Source organism: Engystomops pustulosus, chromosome 9, assembly GCF_040894005.1.
Source record: "Engystomops pustulosus chromosome 9, aEngPut4.maternal, whole genome shotgun sequence".
NCBI lineage: Eukaryota > Metazoa > Chordata > Amphibia > Anura > Leptodactylidae > Engystomops > Engystomops pustulosus.
The window spans coordinates 60,081,634-60,107,317 of record NC_092419.1 but is presented as its reverse complement, the minus strand read 5'-3'; the positions used below and the strand labels follow the sequence as shown (position 1 = coordinate 60,107,317).

At 44.3% G+C, this 25,684-nt stretch overlaps 1 protein-coding gene across 4 annotated transcripts in view; it reads right to left on the bottom strand.

Annotated features, from left to right (window-relative positions):
- The window catches only part of LOC140077099 (coagulation factor VIII-like), an 810,463-nt gene that overhangs the window by 241,522 nt on the left and 543,257 nt on the right, over nucleotides 1–25,684 (bottom strand). Inside the window, exon 22 of one of the 4 annotated variants that reach the window (XM_072123991.1) lies at nucleotides 22,751–23,121. The exons of the other annotated variants lie outside the window; for them this stretch is intronic. Coding sequence (XP_071980092.1) covers nucleotides 23,084–23,121 — 38 coding nt within the window. The 3' untranslated portion in view covers nucleotides 22,751–23,083. Of the gene's footprint in view, nucleotides 1–22,750; nucleotides 23,122–25,684 lie in introns of those variants that run through there. 4 annotated transcript variants of the gene reach the window in all.

The window sequence follows — 25,684 nt, the reverse complement described above, 5'->3', positions numbered from 1 at the left end:
ACATTTCGGAAGAATTATGAGTTTAACCAAGTTTATTCTGCCTGCAACCGAAAGAGGGAGAGTTTTCCATGACCTGTATTTCTCTTTCACATATGTGAGGAGTGGGCCAGTTATGTGCTTGCGTGCATCCTGGTGTTGTTTAGTTATCATGACTCCCAGATATTTAAATTCTGAGACAACCGCCAGTCCCTCCACTATTGCTGGGCCCTCCCTTGGACGCGGGCCCAGAGGCATAAATGCCGATTTCGACCAATTCACTTGTAGCCCTGAATACTTCCCAAATTCATTAATAATTGAAATGGCATATGGCAGTGATGTGGTGGTTTTGGATATGAACAAAATCATATCATCTGCGTATAACCCCACCCTATCTTCCCGTTGGCCTAAGGTTATACCTTGATATATGGGGTCCTGTCTGAGCTTGGCCGCCAGTGCTTCAATGGTTATTGCAAATAATAATGGGGAGAGTGGGCATCCCTGTCGCGTGCCTCGGTGTAGTGTAAAGGGGGGGGATAATTCTCCATTAATTAATATTCTGCTATTAGGTGTGGAATATAAAATGTTAATCCATTTACAAAAGTTAGGTCCGAATCCCATCCTCCGTAGGCAGTGATTCAAGAAGGGCCATTCAACCGAATCGAAGGCCTTGGCCGTGTCCAAGGAGGCCAGTGCCCAATCTTCCCCCTTCGTCTGTTCAATTTGAGCAATTACTTGTACCCGTCTTATATTGTCTGATGTGGATTTCCCTGGCATAAACCCACATTGGTCCGAGTGTATTAGTGTTAGGATGACCTTGTTAAGCCGGGATGCTAATATTCTGGTGAGGGTCTTATAGTCTATATTTAATAATGCTATGGGCCTATAGGACCCACATTCTATCGGATCCTTTCCTGGCTTTAAAATCACAATAATAGTCGCTTCCGTTAATGAACTAGGAAGTGCTCCTGCCTCAAATGTGGCCTCATACATCTCTAGTAAGCACGGGAGAAGCTTATCTCTGTATTTATTATATACTTCTTTGGGGAGCCCGTCAGGACCTGGTGATTTGTTATTGTTTAACTGGTCAATTGCTTCTTCTACTTCTTCCATGGAAATTGGTTGATCCAGAAGGCTAGCCTGTTCCGCTGTCAGGAGTGGTAGTCTTATTCTATCTAGGTATTGTTCTATGTCTCTGTCTGATTTTTCCAAGGATGTTGTATATAAGTCGCTATAAAATTCTGTAAACCTACCTATTATGTCTGCGTGGGTTTGCAATATTTCACCGTTTGATGAACGTATGCGTAAAATTGGAGGAGATAGTGTATGTTGTCTAGCGATGTGAGCGAGTAATTTCGCAGATTGATTTCCCAGTTCAAAAGCAGTTTGTCTATAGAAGAACAATTTACTGTCAGCTTTTTCTTTGAGTGTGTGTAAATAAAGTCGACCAGTCTGTAACCAAGCCGACCTGTTGGGCTCAGTCGGATCTGATATGTATTGTTGTTCTAAGTTATGGCACAGGTCCGCCAGCTCAGACTCTTTGCATCTCGATTCTTTTTTAATATGCGAGATAGCTGTTTGTATGCAAGTGCGCAGGTACCCTTTCATTGTATCCCATTGCAGCCTTTTGTCCTGCTCTAATTGGTGGGCTTGTAGAAACGTTTCTAATTGTTCTGGTACCCTGTCCTGATCCCCTATCAAACCCAGCCAAAAGGGGTGTATTGCCTGTCTATACATTACAGAAGTTGTTCGTGTGCCCAGTGTGCATGTCATAGGGGAGTGATCTGACACTCCTCTAGGAAGGTATTGAATATCTTGTATTTGCGGAATCAACGAGATAGAGCCTATTATGTGGTCAATACGAGATAATGACGTGTGAGTTGCACTGTAGCAAGAGAATATCCGCTCTTGAGGGTTTCGATGTCTCCAGAGGTCAGCCCAGCCCAGTTCTGCTATCAAGGTAGCAAGGGGAGTGGGTCTGGGATCTAGGGGTGGAGCCAGCTGACTCTGGTGTTTATCCAATGTTGGTTGTAGCAGAGAATTAAAGTCGCCCATGCACAAATTCAGGGCGTGTGGGTACGTTAGTGCGAATATTGCTGCCTGCTGCACTACTGCTTGTGGAGCCGGCGGAGGGTTATAAATTCCCATGATGTTGTAGGCTACTCCGTATATGTGTGCATGTACAAATGCGAATTTACCCTCTGCATCTATTAATCAGGCTTTTTCTTCCCATTTCAGACTTCTATGTATCAGAAGGGACACGCCCCTAGAGGCTGAGTTGTAGCAAGAATGAATTCCCCATTGTATCCAGGGCTTATGTAATATGTGTGTTTTGGTTGGAATTAGGTGGGTCTCCTGTAGGCAGATAATATGGGGATTCTGCCTAGTGATCTGGGAGAATACCATTATTCGCTTTCTTGGGGTTCCTAATCCTCTCACATTCCACGAAAGTATGCGTATTTCAGACATGTCTTAAATCTAAATTGTACCTTCGTTCCTGAGGGATATTTGCTGACACTCTAGTGTTTGGGTAGGTGAGTGGCCCTACCCCACTTTTTAACTGTAACCAAACCTGACCCTGGTATGCTCGATCAAAATGTAACACATTATTAAACCTTGTTTTAAACACATTTTTAACATGTAGCGGACTCGTCCTTCCACTCGCCTGACCTAAACGTGGTCTTCGTAGTAGAAATACGGTCTCGCTTAAACCGGCTAGTAAACTGGGATACTCTTGCCATGTCAGATGGGATATAGGCATTGAGTATTTCTATCGTTCCCAGTAACCCACATTCACAGAGTTATCTCATAGGCTTCATCAACTATTTGTCCTTAGTGGGACCTTTAATAACTTGTCAATCATTTTAACTAAACATATATACCACATTATGTTATCCACCCTCCCCAGGTAGTACAAAAACATTAATGCTTTGTGAATAACCAGTCCCCGATCTCACGTGTTCCTTCTTGTCGCTTATGTCGAGTCATCTCGGATGAAGTCTTCACCGATGTCTTGGAGATGCATTCCTGCGTAATTCCAGCCATTCATTGGCCTCTGCTGGTGAAGTAAAAAATATGACTTTGCCTTCATCCACTACACGTAAACAGACAGGATAGGCCATGGAATATGGGACGTTCTTTTCTTTAAGCCGGCATTTGACATCCGTAAATGTTGCTCTTCTCTTTTGAAGATCCAGGGAGAAGTCCGGAAAAATTTAAATTTTTGCATTGTCCATGCGTATGTCCGGATGCTTGCGGGCTTGTTGAAGTATCATATCTCGATCTTTGCAATTCAGTAGTCTTGCTAGGAGCGGTCTTGGGGCCGATCCGGGCGGTGGGGCTCTGGCGGGCACTCTGTGCGCTCTTTCCACCACAAAAGCCGCGGAGAATTTCGCTGTGGGGAATAGTTCTTGTATCCATTTTTCTAAGAATTCTTCCGGCGCTCGCCCCTCAGCTCTTTCTGGCATGCCTATAATTCTAATATTATTTCTTCGGAGCCGATTCTCCAAATCGTCTGCCTTTTGCTTTAAGGAATCAGAGTCATTCTTTAGTGCTGAGATAGATCTTGGAACATTAGCATTACGGTCTTCTACTTGTGATATTCTTTCCTCTGTGGCTTGTACTCTCTCTCTCAGATTTTGTAGGTCTTGGCGAAGCAGGCTGACATCCACTCTCACCTCATCAAGCTTGCCTGTCAGGGAGCTTTTGCAGGAGTCTATTGCTGCCAATACTTGGAGAGTGACCTGTTTTAATGTGAGCTCTTCTGAGTCATCTTCCACTTCAGCCTGTACAGCTGACGTTGCAGCATTGGGTTTAGCTCTAGTATGTACTGTACGCTGCGTTTGCGGTGTACGGGAAGAGTCGCTAGCATCTCCGCGAGCAAATTCTCTGAGCTTATCTATTGCGCTAGCCTTAGGAGGGCTCATGTTGGTGGAAGTTATTTGCAGTAAGTTAGGATGGCTGAATTGCAATGCCAAATCAGTGAGTTGTACTCCTGCTTTTAGATAGTGTTGTTATCAGTTGCCTTCAATTACTAGGCTTTCGACTCAGATTTGAAGCGATTGCGCTGTAGTAACTTACAGTTTAGTAGTATTTCAGCTTCTCAATATTTCCGTGCTGCAGCACTAGCGAAGGTGCATGGGCCCGTCTTCCTCTCTTTCTCTGGGTCTCCTCGCTGTCTCTGGAGGCTGTTTCACTTGCAGGTGCCTCTATCCAAGATGGCGCTGGCGCGGTGCCTATTTTCCCGCCATTCTACTGTGAAGACCGAGCAGGGGTGTTGTGATCGGGGTGTCTTCCGACTGCCCCGCCGACGATCTCTCCGGCACCCGGTTCTGTTCTGTGGCTCCCTGCCTCTTCTCCCGAGGCCGCTTCCGCTGCCTCCTTTCCCCGCTGACCGTGCCGACTCTCCGTTGCTGGATCCACGTGGGCCCTCCGCTTTCCTCTCCGAGGCGGCAGCCAGATCCGCTCCGTCTCCCACCTCCTCCTCCGGTGCGGTCGTCCTGCTATGGGCTGTAAGCCCGTGCTTTCAGGTGAGTGCCGTCTCGGGATCTTGAGCGGGGTTGTCTCTGGCCGTTTCTATGGCGGGTAGCAGGCTGCGTTCGCGCGCTGTCGGTCCCGGCCTGTCAATCTATTTCTCCTACTGCCGGTTTAGCGCTGCTCCCGTGGCTTCTCAGCGTGGGGGAGTCAGGTTGAGTCCCGGTTCGGTCTCTTTAGCCTGTAGATCAGGATTTATCCATCAAATTCTGCGGGTCACTGAGGAACTCTCCTAAACGCGTCCAGCCATCTTGGCTGCTAGCCACGCCCTCCTTGCAGAGTCTTTTTAACATGTTCGATTCCTAAACACAAGTCTATAAATGAAAAAGATAGCTTAGCGTATAAGAACCTACATTAAAGGGATATTCTCATCTGGGCATTCACAATCAGTTTGATTAATCTGCCATTAATAAACATTTCTTCAATTAGATGTTATTAACCCCTTAAGGACGCAGGGTATTTTCGCTAATTTCTCGCTCTCCATCTTCAAAAATCCATAACTTTTTCATTTTTCCATGTACAGACCTGTGTGAGGGCTTATTTTGTGCGTAACAAATTTCCCATTTCCCATGATGTTATTTATTATTCCATGCCATGTAGTGGGAAGCCACAAAAAAATTCCAAATGTGGAAAAATTGAAAAAACTGCACGTGCGTCATGTTCTTGTGGGCTCAGTTTTTCCGACTTTCACTCTGCGCTCCAAATAACACCTCTACTTTATTCTTTGGTTCGGTACGATCGCGGTGATACCAAATTTATACAGGTTTTATTGCGTTTTAATACATTTTCAAAAATTAAACGAATGTGTACAAAAATGAGCCGACGTTCTCATTGCTACCATTTTGAGGACTGTGCGACATTTTGATAATTTTTTATTACATTTTTTATGTCATCTAAAAAGGTGTAAAAGTGGCGTTTTGGACATTTGGGCGCCATTTGCCGTTCCGGAGATCACCGCTGTCAATAACCGTTTTTATATTTTGATAGATCGGGCATTTTGGGATGCGGCGATACCTAATGTGTCTGTGATTTTTACTATTTATTATATTTTATATCAGTTCTAGGGAAAGGGGGTTGATTTGAACTTTTAATATTTTATTATTTTTTTACATTTTTTAAACTTTTTTTTTTCTTTTTTTTCCCACTATTTCTTAGACCCTCTAGGGTACATTAACCCTAGATGGTCTGATCGCTCCTGCCATATACTGCAATACTACTGTATCGCAGTATATGGCATTTCTGCTCACTATACATTACAATGAGTCACAGGCTCATTGTAATGGATATGCAGAAGCCATGTATCCTCGGGTCAAACGAAGACCCAAGGCTACCATGGCAACCGATCGCCGCCCCCCGATGACGTTCGGGGGATCGGCGATCGGAGGTAAGATGGCGGCGCCCATGCGCCGCCAAATTTAAGGTGCCGCCGGCGACTTTGCCGGCGGCAAAGAAAAGGTTAACAAGAACCGACCGCGGGTGATAGCAATGGGTCTTTGCTGCGATATGCAGCAAAGCCCATCTCTGTATGAAGAAGGCTCAGCCCATGAGCCTTCTTCATACAACCTTCACAGCTCCATGGCGGATATATCCGTCACGGAGCGTGAAGGGGTTAAAAAAAATGTTCCTGTGTGAAGATAATTTTCCATAGATGTAGTGATATGGTCCCTTAGAAACGAGATAGCTTCCTCGGATACGGCCACCTCTGCTGAAGGGATTGCACAAATAAACAAAAAGTTTTTGTATATGAAATATCTGAGAATAATACATGTCTTGCAGCCGTCCTGTGGTAATGATTGCTGAATCCTGGTGGTCAGGCAAGGCTCAATAGTGCATGTCTGGCAACTGCCGCCTAAATGTGACGTGGTCGTAACCGAGGAAGCCATCTCGTTTCTAAGGGACAACATGGCTATGTTTATTGGAAATTATCTTCACACAGAAACATTTTTTTTAAATAACATCCAATTAAAGAAATGTTTATAAATGGAAGATTAATGAAACTGAATGTGAATGCCGAGACGAGAATACCCCTTTAAGGTATCCTCATATGTTTGGTGAACAGTTATGTAGAGGACTCACCTTGTAAGTTGTTTGTACGTCTCAAGAATCACATGTGGGCCATCTATGTAGCTCCTTGGGAAAATGCCAGGAATAATTCACCCCCAATATGTGCAACTGTCAGTTATAGTTTAGGTCAGTGATGGCGAACCTTTTGGAGACGGAGTGCCCAAACTACAACCAATACCCATTTACATGTCACAAAGTGCCAACATGACAATTTAAGTAGTAACTTATGGATCCCTGCTGTATCACAGGTTTCCAATCGTATTGGTGTCCTGAGTTCACCAATACAATAGAAAGATGGAGAAATTTGGATTGTAGCTTCCTTCCAGGGTCCCCTGAAGAGAGAGAATCAGGGGATCCAGAGCAAGAGCTCCAACGACAACTTGTATCTATCCACACCTTCTGACTCCTCCTGTAGTCCTGGCAGCCAAGGATATTGCTTTAAAATGGCGCTGAGCATGGCGCATCCTGGGCTCTATTGGACCACAGGAGGAAACCCTGAGTCCTGTCTGGCAAACTCTCTGTTGGGATGAAGGCCTGGGTGCCCACATAAAGGGCTTGGAGTGCCACCTCTGGCACCAGTGCCATAGGTTCGCCACCACTGGTTTAGGTGAAGTACATAGGAATCCATACAGAGTACATAGAGTGCACAGCAAATGGGTAAGTTATAGATGTTTGTCCATGTTGGCTTGAGTTTTACTGACTTAATAGTCATAGAAAATCCCTACAATAGCCCTAATTGGGGCACAAGTCTATCACACCCTATTAGCCTAGCTTCGGAGCTGTAGTCCTATTTAACTACAGTCCTGACTGGAACCTGACCCTGCAATAGCTGGCCCTGTTACAGACCTATTCAGCAGGTATAGTCTGGTTTTAGCCCTCATAGAATGTCACAGATAGGGTATAAATTCCATCTCCCGTGTCATAAAATGTATGTCACTGATGGGGTATGAATCCCAAATACAGACAAGGCTTGTTTCGCCCTATTGGGCTCATCAGGGGATCGCTGGGTTCATCAATAAATGCCCTATTAGAAACAGAGAATTTGTACCATATTAGCTCCTCTGGATTACAAGCAGTTAAAACATAGTGTGCGGATGAACTAAAATGAAAATAGTCTTACCTTATCCCCGTAAAGGGTAACAAGGGGGTCAGGCATAGCAGCCAGGCAAAATAAAGATGGCTGAGGGAGTACCATATATACTCGAGTATAAGCCTAGTTTTTTAGCACAAAAAATGTGCTGAAAACCCAAACTCGGCTTATACTCAAGTAAAAAAAATATATCAAAATTCACTTTTCCGGCTTCCCCCACTGCTGGCTATATACTGGGGCAGGGGCTGGCTATATACTGAGGGATATGGGGTGGCAGGCTATATACTGGGGGGCAGGTGCTGGCTATATACTATGGGGCAGGGTCCGACAGGCTATATACTGGGGAAGCTGTGACCAATGCATTTCCCACCCTCGGCTTGTACTCAAGTCAATAGTTTTTTCCAGGTTTTTGTGGTAAAATTAGGGGCCTCGACTTATACCTGTGTCGGCTTATACTCGAGTATATATGGTATATGATAAACTCCCGGTGTCAGCCATACAGACCAGTGGGTTCTCCTGACTTGTGCCTGTGTTGGGGTTTAAAGTATGCGCCGTGGTATCGGAGCCCCCCCCCACGCACCACCCACGTGTACTGGCCAATCGGAGTAGTTCCTCTGAATCCAGGTACAGTGGGCATGGCGGGCGCACGCAGAGAGTGTACGCTGCCAAGCAGGTGCCAGCGTGAAGTGGATGGGCAACAGCCCAAGGAAAGGCGTACCTGGCAGCAGTGGGGATGGGTCAGGGCAAGTAAGCAATGTTCGGGTGCAGTACTGAATGTCACCAGGGGGTCCAATATGGCACGCACCATGTTATAGCGTAACCTATAGTGAGCATAATAGTGCACAGTGGGTCCTGATGCAGAATAATAGGGATTTAAAGGCGTATTAGTCTCAATTGCTGTATGCAGAGGCACATTGCAAATATTGGACCTGAAAGCTTACACTCAGATTATGTGAGGAGTACAGTAGAGGCACGAGACAATGTTGCTGTAAGAAGGTATACACTCAAAAGTAAAAGTGATGAAAAAACAGAAAAATAATATTATGAATATAGACACAAGGTGCGGCAGCAATTGTCTTATGAGGGAGGAATGGTAAGGGAGGGGATTGGGGTTTAAAGAAAACAAGCAAAGCTTAACTTTTCATTGAGACCCAATGGAGATTCTGTTTTTGAATTGACTAGATAAAGGTTGTGATGGGATCCTTGTGAGCTGCTCCAACAGGTAGTAGTGACAGGACAAGTGACACAGACCTGATGACAGGTGTCCTTTAAAAGGCATCTACAACCGGGCGCCATCTCGTCCGGTGGTCATGTTGCCCACTGTCCAGCCATGCCATGAGTCAAACATTGTTTTGTGTGAACTGTTTAGAAATTATTTTGCCCTCGCTATTGTTTACCTTGTCTTTTCTGTAGGTTCTCTGCTTGAAGGCCATATTGTGACTTATACAAAGCTAACACAAAGACAATTAGTATAAACATTCTGTTTATATGAGAACAAGGCCTCTGGAAGAAACAGTGCACAGTTATGCAGATCATTGTCTGTGTTTAATATATGTGGCTGCATGCTAATAAACATTGTGGGGCAGATTTACTTACCCGGTCCTTTCGCGATCCAGTGGCGCGTTCTCTGCGGTGGATTCAGGTCCGGCTGGGATTCACTAAGGCAGTTCCTCCGACGTCCACCAGGTGGCTGCTGCGCTGAAGAGCATCGGAACGCACTGGAGTTCACCGAGCCATCCTGGATGAAGGTAAGCGCATGTCAAGTGACACTTTTTTTTTTTTTTAATGCGGTGGGTTTTCCAAATCCATCGGGTTTTTTTACGGCCACGCCCCCGATTTCCGTTGCGTGCATGCCGGCGCCGATGTGCCACAATCTGATCGCGTGCGCCAAAATCCCGGGGCAATACAGGGAAAATCAGCGCAAAACTGAAAAATTCTGGTAAGCCGTCGCAAAAACGTGAATCGGACCCTTAGTAAATGACCCCCTGTGAGTCTAAGAGACTGGTGTGTCTTAGTGTCTGCTCGCATCCTGGTACCGGTAGCCATTTTGGGTATAACAGTTAATGTGGAAGTGACCATACAACTGATAAGGGCTGTTTGAGTCCTAGATAAAGATCTTTCATTTGGCATCAACTGGGTTGGGTGTTACTAAAGATGAATATTTGACCATCTAAGTGATCTCCTTAGGAGTCCACACTGCCAGTGACCAGAATTTAACAAAGAGCACTCGGGGTAAGTCTATTTTTATTGTCTACCTTGATTGTCACTTCTGTTTCAATGGCTGGGTAAGGTCATTTCCTTGGGTGATATTATGCACTTTGCCTTTAAATGTCCATATATGACAGTACGCTCACTCTAACTGTGGAAAAAGACCACTTGTAGGTTGGTCTGAGAGCAATGACTTGGTATAAAGTAAGTCTGAGAGCCGTGACTTGGTGTAGACTCTGTGAAAGTCTCAAGTGTCTAGTTTTCTTTGGGGTCAGTAAATTGAGGTCTTGGCATTCGCTGTGTCTGTGGGAACAGTGTTTCTGTTGTAGACATTTATGATGGGTAGGGCACTGCGAACCAAAGACTCAGATTGTTTCTCAAATGCATAGACAGAGGTTGGCCTAATGTAAGCAAACAGTTGGTTGTTGAGGGTGAGAGTTATGTAGGACTGATGGAAAAATGCAAAGTTGACATAATGGAATATAAGGGCTGGTAGCATTGTGGTGAAAAGAAAAGTATTAATAAAGTTTTGAATGTTTTGGATATGTCAGATGATCCCTTGAATGTACATAAGTGAGAAAACCTAATCCGATTATAGAACGAAGGAGTGTTATTACCAATCCTTCAGAGTGCCTGCTGATGAAAGAGACAGGACAGTCTGAGTCTCCAGTACTGAGCCTCCAGTACTGCCAGGAGAAGGTGGTCTTCCTAGGCCACTTCTTCTCAGCCACAGGCAGGCACCTGCCAGAGGAAAGAAAGCTGACAGTCTAGAATATGCCCCTGCCTTGAGGCCCTGAGCTTCTTCACATATTTCTAAGACTGGCCAGCTACTGCAAGCCTGGGATAAAGTCTGTTTCCTGATTCTGTCCCTTTATGACTGCATTGCATCTCCCCCATTTGCCCTTAGTCAAGAGGCAATTTGATGCATTCCACAGCCTTTAGCTTGCAAATCCTGACTGCACCAAACCTTTTGTTTTGTTTTGCATTGTGTATTGAGATCTCCACACAGGTCAGCGCAGGAGGTGGAGTTGATGGCCCTCAAGGAAGCGCTACAGCTGGCAGAAGGTAAAAATAGCAAACACCTATACTCAAGGTAAAGTTTTGGTTTATAAACACGACTATTGACCCATAAGTAAGGCTAGAGATTTCCTCACCTCTGCAGAGACCCCCTTTAGACATGGCATGCTGATTAAAGAGCTCACGGATGCTCTTTTACTAGGTGGGGATAATAAAAGTAAAAGAACACACAATTGGTAACTACATCAAGGGCAATGATGTGGCTGACAGGGTGACGAAGACAGCTGCACAAATTGAACCCAGAGACTTTCCGGTAGTCTCAACGGTGAGTACTGAGCCTGAAAAGTCTGATCCACAGGTTCTCCATTCCCTGGTGGCATAAGTGTCATCAGAATAGAAGGAGGTGTTTAGGAAAGCTAGAGCCCAGAAGCTAATGGGACCTGTATATTGGGAGAGAGGGTACGCCTGCCCAGAGCCCTGCACACGACATTAAGTCAAGAAGCCCACAGACACATAAATCCAAAATGGCCATGCTAGTGCTCATAAACCGACAGTTGTTTGCCACTGTATAGTCTGTGCACGCCACAACCCGTGAAAGGTGGTAAAAACCCCACAGAAGGTGACACCTAAGCCGCTGTATCCCTTTCCAGAGACTGCAGATGGATTTTATCCAGATACCAAAAAGTGGTATCTATGAGTACACGCTTCTGTGCACCGATCTCTTTTCAGGGTGGCCAGAAGCTTTTCTCACGACCAAGGCTTCTGCCATAGCCGCAGCCAAGAAGATGGTGAGTTAGAATTTTTGCAGCTTTGGACTTCCAGAGACCATAGAGTCAGGTTGCAGAACTTACTTCACTGGACAGGAAAAGACTGAAACCTTGTCCCTCCTGGGTGTAGAACAGAGATATAATGGAGAAAGGGGCGCTCCTATGGTGTGGTATCTTTTACAACATGGTGAGTACAATAGTCCTGGAACTTTTTACCTTATGGAGTTGTGCAGCTGGGCACAACTCCAATAACAGCTTAAATGTAGATTTTGCATCCTCGTGCTACAACTCCCCTGGGATGGTTCCTTCTCCAAAACAGAACACAATTCCGAGTAGTAGTAAATCCAAAATGGTGGTTCGTGATGAGTGTTTGTGTCGGCGCTAGATGACTCTCCGAAGAGTACTGCAGTCCGCACCTGATTGGTCAGCTCTCCTTGACCAAGCTGACCAATCAGGTGTGGACTACAGTACTCCTCGGAGAGTCATCCAGCGCAGACACAAACGCTCATCACGAACCACCATTCTGGGTGTAGAACAGGCCCTATACACCCCTTACCCTTCCTAAGCTAGGGGTAGGGTTGAGAGAATAATAGGCACTCTTAAGAAAGAGATTCAAAAGGCCATGGAAGAAACAGGGAAACCATGGCCTGAGTGCCTTCCTGCTGCATTCTATTCAGTTAGGACCACCGTTAATAGAAACACAGAATTGTCCCACTATTTGGCTGAGCACCCAGACTAGGCCTCTACTTCCCAAAAAAACCTATAGCTGATGGCAGGAAACCAGGTGGTATAAGCCGTGCAGTTAAGTCAGGCCTTGGAAAAGACAATGACCTTCTTTAACATTAACGGCACAGGTATCCGTAGAGATGGCTGAATGTGTTGAAATTCGGTTCGCCTCGATTCGCCAAGTTTTTGGAAAAAATTTGATTTGACCCAAATCGAATCATGATGAATCACTTTAAAAACAGGTATTTCCTGGCTGTAGAGAGTCTGTAAGGTGTTGTAAAATATCGTGCCATAGTTAAATATGCATAGGGAGCATGATTTGGTCTTCAAACAATGCTGTGTTTTAGTATGACAAGCACATAACAGCCGCAGCTCTTAGAATTGCTTCACTCTGAAATTCCATGTGCACAGAAAACTTCACCAAATAAGCAAAGCGGGAACCTAGCCTGACAAGGTAACATCTTTACCCCTCCCTCCTTCCCTACCGGCTTCCTTCGATCCATAACTCAGCTATCCGTGCTACAATCCCGCAATTCACGCAAGCGCAGTCAACTACGAAGTTTCCCACACATCGCGCATGCGCGCCTTCCCTCAACCACTATTTAAACCTCCGTCCGGCCACCGGCAGGTATTAATCTGTCAGCTGCTGCCAGCCGGAACGGACAGGATACAAAGTAACCCACGCTCCTTACCAAGACAGCGTTCCCTTCAGTGTCATTTACCATGTGTCTTCATTTATAATTTTCAGTTTATCAGGAACCTCATACCATCGGTAATTTCTTATCCAGCATTCCTTCCCCACTCTCCATTTTTAGAGGTTAGTCAATGCACACCACCCACATCTCTCTCCTAGTATCAAATTGTTTCCACACCATCTTCTTATTACACGCTATTCTTTTCCCCTTCCCCCAATAGCAATCAGCTAACAGTCCTAGCACAACTTCCAAGTACAGAGAGGTCAGTACCATTGATACATTGTGTCATTTATTTGTATATACCTAATCCTGTCTTATACTATTTTAAGATAACATACAGTTTAATAAATGACTTTTATATGAATTATATATATTTTATACCAATTATGAATTTTTTATACTAATTATGAATTTTTATGTTTTAACGTTACTAATTTGGTACTAATCATATTCCTACCACTAATGTATTTTTATCTACTATTATTTATTGTTGTCACTTTTATATAAGCATGATGACTATTATTATTAGATTCATGATATGTGCATCACTTATAGTCATCACTATTGTAATAATCTACTCTTTTGAATAACTTGAGTTACGGCTCCAGCCACTACTCATCACCTCTACATGTTACAGAATCATCTGGACCTGAAGAAGGGGCCAATCCTGCCCCGAAACGCGTTGTCCGCCGTACAATATATATTCTTTTACTGATACTTTGTACTTAAAACCTTGATGTAATAAATGTTGTCTATCGAAAATTTTTCATCTGTACACAGAATAATTGCCAATTACCTATAACATTAAGTTTGTTATAAAGATACTTACCACAGGCAGCGCGACCGATTTACTGGTTAAAATACCCCAAAAAAACACCTAAGTGAAGTTGGCCCCCCCACCTTGTTCAAATCAAACAAAATTGGTGTCAAACGTTTGTGCTACGTTTGTGCTGGTTTGTGCAGCAGAAATTTTCGTTTGTGCCGCTATCGTTTTTAAGATTTTAATGAAAGTTTCCAGAGGTCATCAGAGGTCAACCAGCCCCCCCACATTGCCCAAATCAAACAAAACTGGTTCCAAATAATTCTGCTACGTTTGTGCTGGTTTGTGCTGCGCAAATTTTTGTTTGTGCTGCTTTTGTTTTGAATTTATGAACAAAAAATGAAAGTTCAAAAGTTCAAGCAGCCCCCCCACATTAACGGAATCAAACAAAACTGGTGTCAAACGTTAGTGCTACGTTTGTGCTGGTTTGTGCAGCAAAAATTTTCGTTTGTGCCGCTATAATTTTTAATATATTCATACTTTTTTGCAGAGGTCATCAGAGTTCATTTCTTCCAAAGTACAATGTGTTTGCTAGCTCCCCCTGGTGATCAAACCAGGGAAGTGTCACTAGGTTTGTTTTTTACCAGTTCATCCAAAACACCTCAAACACCTGAACATACCTTAAAAATTATAACGGCACAAACAAAAATTTTTGCTGCACAAACCAGCACAAACGTAGCACTAACGTTTGACACCAGTTTTGTTTGATTCCGTTAATGTGGGGGGGCTGCTTGAACTTTTGAACTTTCATTTTTTGTTCATATATTCAAAACAAAAGCAGCACAAACAAAAATTTGCGCAGCACAAACCAGCACAAACGTATCAGAATTGTTCGGCACCAGTTTTGTTTGATTTGGGCAATGTGGGGGGGCTGGTTGACCTCTGATGACCTCTGGAAACTTTCATTAAAATCTTAAAAACGATAGCGGCACAAACGAAAATTTCTGCTGCACAAACCAGCACAAACGTAGCACAAACGTTTGACACCAATTTTGTTTGATTTGAACAAGGTGGGGGGGCCAACTTCACTCAGGTCAAAAAAACTCTTGCCATATACATCAGGCTTTACTGCCTGACAACCAGAGGACGCAGCAGCTCTTTTGTTAGACAAACGTGTGTCTACACTGTCTATATTTTGACTTTATTTTGACTATAGCCCCACACACAAGGAGGGCGGTGCCACCCCCTAAAAAAACCAAGGTAACATCTGTGTCAACTCGAAAGGACTGAGCTGAGGGCCAAGATCCCACTGTAACATCAAAGAGTGCACTCTTTTTACACTGACATCAGATGATTCAATATATTACAAAAGAACTTGTTCTCTTAAATGCGAATACATGTAGAAACCCCCCAAAAGAGTGCAGAGGGTGTCGGCAGAAATTCTGCATCTGTCACTAATCATTTTAGCCTTCATTTCATCCATCAGTGTACGCTTTCAATCGGTCAATAATCATCAGTTTTGGCTAAAGCCAAAAACAAACAGGAGTGGATCCAAAACAGGGAAAGCCACAGAGTGGCATAATAACAGAGTGGTGGCGGCAGCAGCAGCAGCAGGAGCCCACAGCATTGTGGCACAATGACATAGTTTGAAATTAATTCGAAGTTGAAATTTTCCATTTAAATTTGAATTTGAGGAATAGGGACGCCATATGCATCTTACATTACAGTGTTCCTGAAAATATCATGTCTTTGCCAAAAAAGAACTGCAAAGGTGGCACCAGCAACAGCAGCATGAGGTCGGAGGTGGCGGCACATGGTAGGCCACCGAGTGGCACAATGGTAGAGTGTGAAGGTGGCGTCATCAGAAGTAGGAGCCCACAGCAGATAAGGCCACATTGTGGCACCATGACGAAGCAAATATCATGTCTTTGCAAAAAAAAAACTGCAAAGGTGGCACCAGCATGAGGTCAGAGGTGTGGAGGTGGTGTCAGCATAAGCAGCAGCAGGAGCCCACAGGTGGCAGCAACATGGAAAGCCACAGAGTGGCACAATGATAGAGTGCGGAGGTGGCGTCAGCAGCAGCCACAGCAGGAGCCCACAGAGTGGCACAATGATATAGTGTGGAGGTGGCGTTAGCAGCAGCAGGAGCCCACAGAGTGGCACATTGACATAGTGTGGAGGTGGCGTCAGTAGCAGCAGAAAGAGCCCACATAGTCGCACAATGATAAAGTGTGAAGTAGGAGTCAGCAGCGGCAGGAGCCCACAGAGTGGCACAATAATATAGTGTGGAGGTGGCATCAGCAGGAGCCCACAGAGTGGCACAATGATATAGAGTGGAGGTGGCGTCAGCGGCAGCAGAAGCCCACAGAGTGGCACAATGATATAGTGTGGAGGTGGTGTCAGCAGCAGGAGGCCACCGAGTGTCACAATGACAGAGTCAGATTGTGGAGGTGGCGTCAGCAGCAGCCACTGCAGGAGCCCACAGAGTGGCACAATAATATAGTGTGGAGGTGGCGTCAACAGCAGCAGCAGGAGCCCACAGAGTGGCACAATGATATAGTGTGGAGGTGGCGTCAGCAGCAGGAGCCCACAGAGTGGCACAATGATATAGTGTGGAGGTGGCGTCAGCAGGAGCAGCAGGAGCCCACACAGTGGCACAATGATATAGTCTGGAGGTGGCAGACAATTCCAGTCCTTGCTAAAGATGGTTGGAGGCAGATGGAGCAACTGCCAGCAGATGTGTGGCATCAGGCGGGTGGCAGCATCAGAACAGTGGCTGGTAGTTAGAACCCAGACTCATTTCTCATTGTATGGGGGAGGTGTCATGGCTGATGGGTTTTGCAGCCAGATCTTGTTGCAGTGAGCTCAACAGAGTTTTGTGGCATATAACCTTTAAAAAAGCATCAGAAAAGCGAGTGTGTGAGCTTGGGTGCATTGATCGAGTGTGCATTGATCCGAAGTGTGTGCAGTGTCCTAAGTGTGACTTACGTTTAAGGAACTTAAGTTTGAGGGACTTTAGCAGGTAACTGCTGTATTTTGTGTTAATTTGACTGTAAATTCTTCTTTCTGTGCATATTTCTATTGTAATCCCCATTAGAACAATGGACTCCATGAGTGGCATTGCTACACAGTGTTCATCCTGTGCCATGTATGCTTTCCTTGAACAGCCGTTCGAGGGGGAATACTGCTGTGTGGGCTGTGTAAAAATTGCTCATCTGGAAGCCCAGATTCTGGATCTAAATGAGCAAGTTTCAAGGCTGCGGGCAATTGACAATATGGAGCGAAGTTTGCTGCTCCTGGAGCCAAACTCTCTGGGGAAGATGGGTATGGGGAGAGAAGTATTGAGGTGCAGAGTGAGGGGGCAGCTTGTTGGGTAACATGTAGAAGGCAGGGTAGAGGGAAGAGTTGTGGGGAGTCTAGTCCTGATCTGGTGCACCCCAATAAGTTTGCCAGGCTGGCGGATGAGGGGGATATCAGCTCTGTGGTAGCAATGCTGCAGCAAGACGTGGCCTCTAGCAACCAGCGGACTGTCTGCTCCAGTAAGAAGGGTAATGGGAGCACAGGCAAGGTCAGACAGGTGCTGGTAGTGGGAGATTCGATTATTAGGGCAACACACAGGGCAATCTGTCACAAAGACTGTGCATACCGAACAGTGTGTTGTTTGCCGGGTGCTCGGGTTCGGCATGTTGCGCAGCGGGTTGACAGATTACTGGGAGGGGCTGGTGAGGGTTGACAGGGGCTGCTGTCGGGTTGACAGATTACTGGGAGAGGCTGGTGAGGAACCAGTGGTCATGATCCACATTGGCACTAATGACAAAGTAAGAGGTAGGTGGAAGGTCCTTAAAAATTATTTCAGGGATTTAGGCCATAAGCTCAGGGCAAGGACCTCAAAGGTAGTTTTCTACGAATTACTACCTGTACCACGTGCCACACAGCGGGAGATCAGGGAGGTAAATAAGTGGCTCAAAAGTTGGAAGGAGGGTTTTGGGTTCATGGAGAACTGGGCTGACTTTTCTGTCGGCTACAGGCTCTACAGTAGGGATGGGCTGCATCTCAATGGGGAGGGTGCAGCTGTTTTGGGGGAAAAAATGGCTAAAAGGTTGGAGGAGTGTTTAAACTAGAGATCTGGGGGGAGGGCAACTACACTTGTGCAGGGCAAATAGACAGTGTAGATAGAGAGCTGGGAAGAGTCATAGTCCATGGGGGAGGAAGGGGGGCTGGAAAAAGATTGGGGAATAAGAACAAAAGGAATACGGACAGTTAAAACCATATAAAGTGCATGTGCACAAATGCCAGAAGCCTCACAAACAGAATGGAGGAACTGGAACTCTTGATGTTGGAGCGGAAATATGATAAAGTGGGAATCAGCGAGACATGGCTGGACAGTAGCTATGACTGGGTGGTTACTATAGATGGTTATAGTCTTTTTAGAAAGGATCGTATTAATAAAAAAGGGGGAGGGGGTTGTTTATATGTGAATTCTTGCCTCAAGCCTGTCTTGCGAGATGAAATCAGTAACGCAAATGCAAATGTGGAGTCCCTATGGGTGGAGATAAGGGGAGGGAAAAAGAATAATAAAATATTACTAGGGGTTTGTTATAAGGCTCCAAATATAATGGAGGCAGCTGAGGAAATGCTGATAAGTGAAATGGAGAAGTATGGTGAAGTACTTATCATAGAGGACTTCAATTACCCAGATATTGACTGGGGGGCAGAAACATGCATTTCCTTCAAAGGCAGCAGGTTCTTGTCAACAACAAAAGACAATTACCTGTCGCAAATAGTCCTGGAGCCAACAAGAGGGGGGGGCACTGCTGGACCTTATCCTTACCAACAGACCTGATAGGGTATCAAAACTACAGGTTGGGGGGAACCTGGGGAACGTTAGGGAAGGGGCAACCAACACTCTAAACTCCAGGAGGGCAAATTTTCAGCAACTAAGGGAAGACCTTAAAGGCATTGACTGGGATAATGTTCTCAAAGACAAAAGCCCCCCCAAAAAATGGGACTTTTTCTCATATATTCTGAAAAAGTCCTATGAGAAACACATACCTTATGGGAAAAAGCATAAGAGGGACAAGAAACAGCCAATGTGGCTAACTAGTCTTGTAAGGAAAGCAATAAGCGAGAGAGATAAGGCGTTTAAGGTGCTAAAACGTGAAGGTAGCGATAAGGCATTACAGGATTATAGAGAGAAAAATAAATTCTGTAAAAAGCAGATAAAGGCTGCAAAAATTGAGACTGAGAGAAATATTGCCAGGGAGAGCAAAAATAATCCCAAATTACTTTTCAAGTATATAAATGATAAGAAACTAAAAACAGAGAATGTGGGTCCCCTTAGAAATAACATGGGGATCATGGTGGAAGGAGATGAGGAAAGGGCCAATCTACTGAATGTCACCTTCTCAACTGTCTTTACCCAGGAAAATCCCCTGGTGGAAGACACAATGAGGAATAATGTAAATTCTTTTTGGAATGTCAACAGTTTAACCCAGGAAGAGGTACGGTGCCGCTTCACAACCACTAAGATAGATAAGTCACCGGGGCCAGATGGCATACACCCCCGGGTTCTGCATGAATTATGTACCGTGATAGACAGACCAGTATTTTTAATATTTGAAGAATCACTGAGGACTTATGTTCCACAGGACTGGCGCATAGCAAATGTGGTACCAATATACAAAAAAGGAAAAAAGGATCAAATAGTGATCCTGGAAACTACAGACCCGTGAGTCTAACTTCTGTGGTGTGGAAAATATTTGAGGGGTTTGTTAGAGATGCTGTCCTCAAGTATCTCACTGTGCACAACCTTATAACCCAACGTCAGCATGGGTTTATGAGAGATCGGTCCTGTCAGACTAATCTGATTGGTTTCTACGAGGAGGTAAGTTCAAGACTGTATCTGGGGGACGGTGTAGATGTTGTATATCTGGACTTTTCAAAGGCATTTGACACCGTGCCATATAAAAGGTTGGTATATAAAATGAGACTGCTGGGAATAGGAGAAAATCTGTGTATTTGGGTAAGTAATTGGCTTAGTGATAGAAAACAGAGGGTCATCATTAATGGCATATTCTCAGATTGGGTTGACGTTACCAGTGGAGTGCCACAGGGGTCAGTATTGGGGCCACTTCTTTTTAATATTTTTATTAATGACCTTGTAGTGGGTTTACACAGTCAAGTTTCAATATTTGCAGATGATACTAAGCTGTGTAAAGCAATAAATACTGAGGTCGATAGTTTAGCATTACAGAGGGATTTGTGGAAGCTTGAGGAGTGGGCAGAGAAATGGTTGATGAGGTTTAATGTAGATAAATGTAAAGTTATGCACTTGGGCCAGGGAAACAAAAAGTATAATTATGTTCTAAACGGTCAATTACTTGGTAAAACTGGAGCTGAAAAGGACTTGGGGGTATTGGTGAATGGTAAACTTAATTTTAGTGACCAGAGCCAGGCGGCTGCTGCTAAAGCAGATAAAATTATGGGATGTATCAAGAGAGGAATAGATTCTCATGATAAAGACATAGTTTTGCCCTTATACAAATCCCTGGTCAGACCACACATGGAATATTGTGTACAGTTTTGGGCACCAGTGTATAAAAAGGATATAGTAGAGCTGGAACGGGTGCAGAAGAGAGCAACCAGGATTATTAGGGGAATGGAGGGATTAGAATACACTGACAGATTACAAAATTTGGGATTATTCAGTTTAGAAAAAAGACAACTGAGGGTAGACCTCATTACAATGTACAAATACCTGAAGGGACAGTACAAGGATTTCTCCAAAGATCTTTTTATACCTAGGCCTGTGACCAGGACAAGGGGGCATCCTCTACGGCTACAGGAGAGGCGATTCTACCATAGCCATAGACAAAGGTTCTTTCCTGTAAGAGCAGTGAGACTATGGAACTCTCTGCCGCAGGAGGTTGTTATGACGGACTCTATGTACATGTTCAAGAGAGGCCTGGATGCCTTTCTGGAGAGAAAAAATTTTTGGTTATGGGGATAAAACATTTATTTAATTCTTAAAGGTTGGACTTGATGGACTTGAGTCTTTTTCCAGCCTTATATACTATGATACTATGATGATGTAATCTGATGCAGAAGGGATTGCCGAGTTGAAATCCTGGCTGATCCAAGCCTGATTCATCTTTACAAAGGTCAGTCTTTCCACATTACGGGTGGAGAAGCGGGTTCTACTTGGGGTAATGATGGCCTGCCACCCTGCTTGACTCATGCGTAACCTGACACTCTCTTCCCCCGACGATGACGAATCCATTGCTACAACCGGGTCCCAAATGTGATCAGCTACATCATCATCAATTTGCATTTCCCTGTCACTGCTACTCTCCTCAATGGTGTCAGTATGCACAGCCTGCCTACTGCACGAAGCAGAGGATGTCTGCCCCATCTCTTCACTGCCAAGCAGCTGCTGACTGTCCTCAAACACTTCGTCCTCACTGAATAGTGGTGCTGAGCCTAGTCCACCTTGTAGCTGGGCTTGTCAGATGTTATATTTGGGTTGTTGCTCAACAAACTGCCGCTAGATGACAACGGCAGTTCTGGCCTCACAGAGTCACCCCTTCTGCGACGTCCCCTTACTGTGCTGCGACCTCTGCCTGCTCCACCTGCCACCTTTCTGTATGACATAGTGGTTAATCAACTACATGGATTTGACACTTATTTGTTGCTTTCAAAAAGGAAGGAAATTTGCGTTATACAGATACCCCACAATGGACACCCTGTAATTGGAGTGAAAATCACTCTAAAAACTACGTGGATTTGACACGTAAATCTTGCTCTGAATTTCAGCAACAAAAAGTATTGGAATTTACGTTACACAGATACCCCAGAATGGAACCCATGCAACTGAAGTGAAAATCACTCCATAAACTACGTGGATTTGACACGTAAATCTTGCTATGAATTTTAGCCAAATAAAGTATTGGAATTTGCATTTTACAGATACCCCACAACGGACACCCTGTAATTGGAGTGAATATCACTCTATAAACTATGTGGATTTGACACATAAATCTTGCTCTGAACTTTAGTAACAAAAAGTATTGTAATTTGCTTTATACAGATACCCCATAAGGGACACCCTGTAATTGGAGCGAAAATCACGCTATAAAGTACATGGATTTGACACTAAGGCCCCTTCCACACTAGCGAGTGTGATGCGATGAACTCGCATCACACTCGCAACGCAAGCTGCCGGGAACGCACGGCCCGAACGCTGCACCGCGGGAGTGAACTCAGCATGTCAGTTCACTCCCGCGGTGCAGCGTTCGGGCCGTGCATTCCCGGCAGCTTGCGTTGCGAGTGTGATGCGAGTTCATCGCATCACACTCGCTAGTGTGGAAGGGGCCTTATGTGTTGCTCTGAACTTTAGCAACAAAAAGTATTGGAATTCGTAATACAGATACCCCACAATGGATACCCTGTAATTGATGCAGAAATCACTCTATTAACTATGTGGATTTGACACGTAAATCTTGCATAAATCTGTACTTTAGCAACAAAAAATAATTGGAATTTGCGTTATACAGATGCCCAGCGACATACACCCTGTGTTTGGAGAAAAATTCACTCTATAAAGTATGTGAATTAGACACTTATTTGTTGCTCTGAACTTTAGCAACAAAAAGTATTGGAATTTGAGTTATACAGATACCCCACAACGGACACCCTGTAATTGGAGCGAAAATCACTCTATAAACTACGTGGATTTGACACGTAAATCTTGCTCTGAACTTTAGCAACAAAAAGTATTGGAATTTGCATTATACAGATACCCCACAAGGCACACCGTGGAAGAGGAGCAGAAATCACTCTATAAACTAGGTAATGTGACACACATTTTTTGCTCTCAACTTTAGTAACAAAAAAATATTGTAGTTTGCGTTATACAGATGTCCCAAAATGCACACCCCGAGAATGGTCCACGAATCACTACAGCTGCTTCATAGATATAAAACAGATTTCTTCCTTTTGGATTCAGTAACTAAAAAGAACTGCTATTTGGAGTATACAGATCTCCCAAACGCACACCCTGGGATTGGTGCAGAAATCGGTACACCACAGTACAGTAACAGCAGCTACTACAGATGCAGTGTGAAGTGCCGAGATTGAAAATGGCTGGTCTTCATAGGGCTATGTGACATCACATAAGCCTGCTGGTCTCTGATTGGTTTACAGGTCTGCAGATGTCATCGAGGGTGTTCCTTTCTCCTTCCCAGAGTTCTCAGCCCAATGCAACATGTTGTGCTCGTGCCCATTTAGCTAAAAAAAAAAAAGGATAAAAAAAAATTTGTGCTCCCACGAATCATCATAAACTGCTGGTTTGTGACGAATCGAATTTTCTGTGAAATTTGTATCGAATTCCACTTTGTTCGAATCGATTTGCTTATCTCTAATTATCAGTGTATGATGTGTACTGGATTTGTGGGGATAGAAGAGTCAGGTCAAGCCTGCCTAGAAGCTGGGAAGGCAAGTTTGCTGTAGCATAATTTGTGCATTCCTTCCTCGTCATCCCCAACGATAAGTTTGATTGGAAACACAAAGTAAAGGTAGAGAATCCCAATTAATTCTGGAGGTCAAAGAGAGAAGCACGTAGATGACAACATTTAAATAGTTGCAGTAGGAGTACCAAGGAGGGGGTGGGTCTCAGATGAGTTCAAGGCCCACAATCAGATATGGGCAGGTCTAGAGTCCATTATTCCCCAGATAGCTAAAAACAAATATGTTTATTGGTTTAACTGTTTTTATTGTAATCAACAGAGATTTGAGCGTTATTTCCAGAACCACATGGCTTTGGACTTGCTGAGAAGGGAAGCGTCTGTAAGATTGTAGAGGCTTGTTACATGTGCATCCCGAATGTCATTGCTCCCTATGGATCCATTACCCATGCCCTTAAAAAGATTGAATGACTGTCCATGGAACTCAAAAGAAACTCTGCAGTGGACACTTTGTCCTTCACTTTGTGGTTGGGGAATTGGAAGGGTTTCTTGACTTAAATGGGGGTTATACACTCACCAGCCACTTTATTAGGTATACCATGCTAGTACTGGGTTGGACCCTCTTTTGCCTTCAGAACTGCCTCAATTCTTCGTGGCACAGATTCAACAAGGTGCTGGAAGCATTCCTCAGAGATTTTGGTCCATATTGACATGATGGCATCACACAGTTGCCGCAGATTTGTCGGCTGAACATCCATGATGCCAATCTCCCGTTCCACCACATCCCAAAGATGCTCTATTGGATTGAGATCTGGTGACTGTGGAGGCCATTTGAGTACAGTGAACTCATTGTCATGTTCAAGAAACCAGTCTGAGATGATTCCAGCTTTATGACATGGCGCATTAACCTGCTGAAAGTAGCCATCAGATGTTGGGTACATTGTGGTTATAAAGGGATGGACATGGTCAGCAACAATACTCAAGTAGGCTGTGGCGTTGCAACGATGCTCAATTGGTACCAAGGGGCCAAAAGAGTGCCAAGAAAATATTCATATTCGAGTGTCATTAAAATGTAAATTTTATTTTAATCAAAGTAAAAAGTTTTTTTAAATTGTTTGAAGTGAATAAACTCTTTTAAAAACCCAATGATGCGTGGACTGTATTATGGCCTTTCAGAAGAAATAGTAACTAGTAGTTGTTTTACATTCAATATGCTGTAACATATTTCTTCATCTGCTGCTGTGTAACGCTAATTAAGTTGTTGGATACATTGTAGCTTGTGTGTCTATTGCTGACACTAGATGTCAGTGTTGTTATGTTTCTGACTAAGCCTGTGTATTCCTAAATTAACTTTTTACATAGCAGCCTGGTTTATAATGGCCAATAAATATTTTTTGGCACTGTGTGCCTACTAGTGGCCAACTCAGATCTGCAGCTCTGAGCTGCCTGACTTTTTGCTATTGTTTAGCTACGTTCCACACTACATTGATAATAAAACCAAAAACTATCAGCCCCCCAACATGTTTCGCCAGTTAACCTGGCTTCCTCAGGGGTAATGGGCTATAGTTAACCCTGTAGAGTTTTTTTGCTGTCCTCTTGTTCTGCAAGAAAATATTCCCCACACCATGACACCACCACCAGCCTGAACCGTTGAAACAAGACAGGATGGATCCATGCTTTCATGTTGTTGACGCCAAATTCTGACCCTACCATCCGAATGTCGCAGCAAAAATCGAGACCAGGCAACGTTTTTCCAATCTTCTACTGTCCAATTTCGATGAGCTTGTGCAAATTGTAGCCTCAGTTTCCTGTTCTTAGCTGAAAGGAGTGGCACCCGGTGTGGTCTTCTGCTGCTGTAGCCCATCTGCCTCAAAGTTCGACGTACTGTGCGTTCAGAGATGCTCTTCTGCCTACCTTGGTTGTAACGGGTGGCGATTTGAGTCACTGTTGCCTTTCTATCAGCTCGAAACAGTCTGCCCATTCTCCTCTGACCTCTGGCATCAACAAGGCATTTCCGCCCACAGAACTGCCGCTCACTGGATGTTTTTTCTTTTTCGGACCATTCTCTGTAAACCCTAGAGATGGTTGTGCGTGAAAATCCCAGTAAATCAGCAGTTTCTGAAATACTCAGACCAGCCCTTCTAGCACTAACAACCATGCCACGTTCAAAGGCACTCAAATCAACTTTCTTCCCCATACTGATGCTCGGTTTGAACTGCAGGAGATTGTCTTGACCATGCTACATGCCTAAATGCACTGAGTTGCCACCATGTGATTGGCTGATTAAAAATTAAGTGTTAACGAGCAGTTGGACAGGTGTACCTAATAAAGTGGCCGGAGAGTGTATATAGACTTATTTTTAGCCTGTACTAATCATGCCCATATGT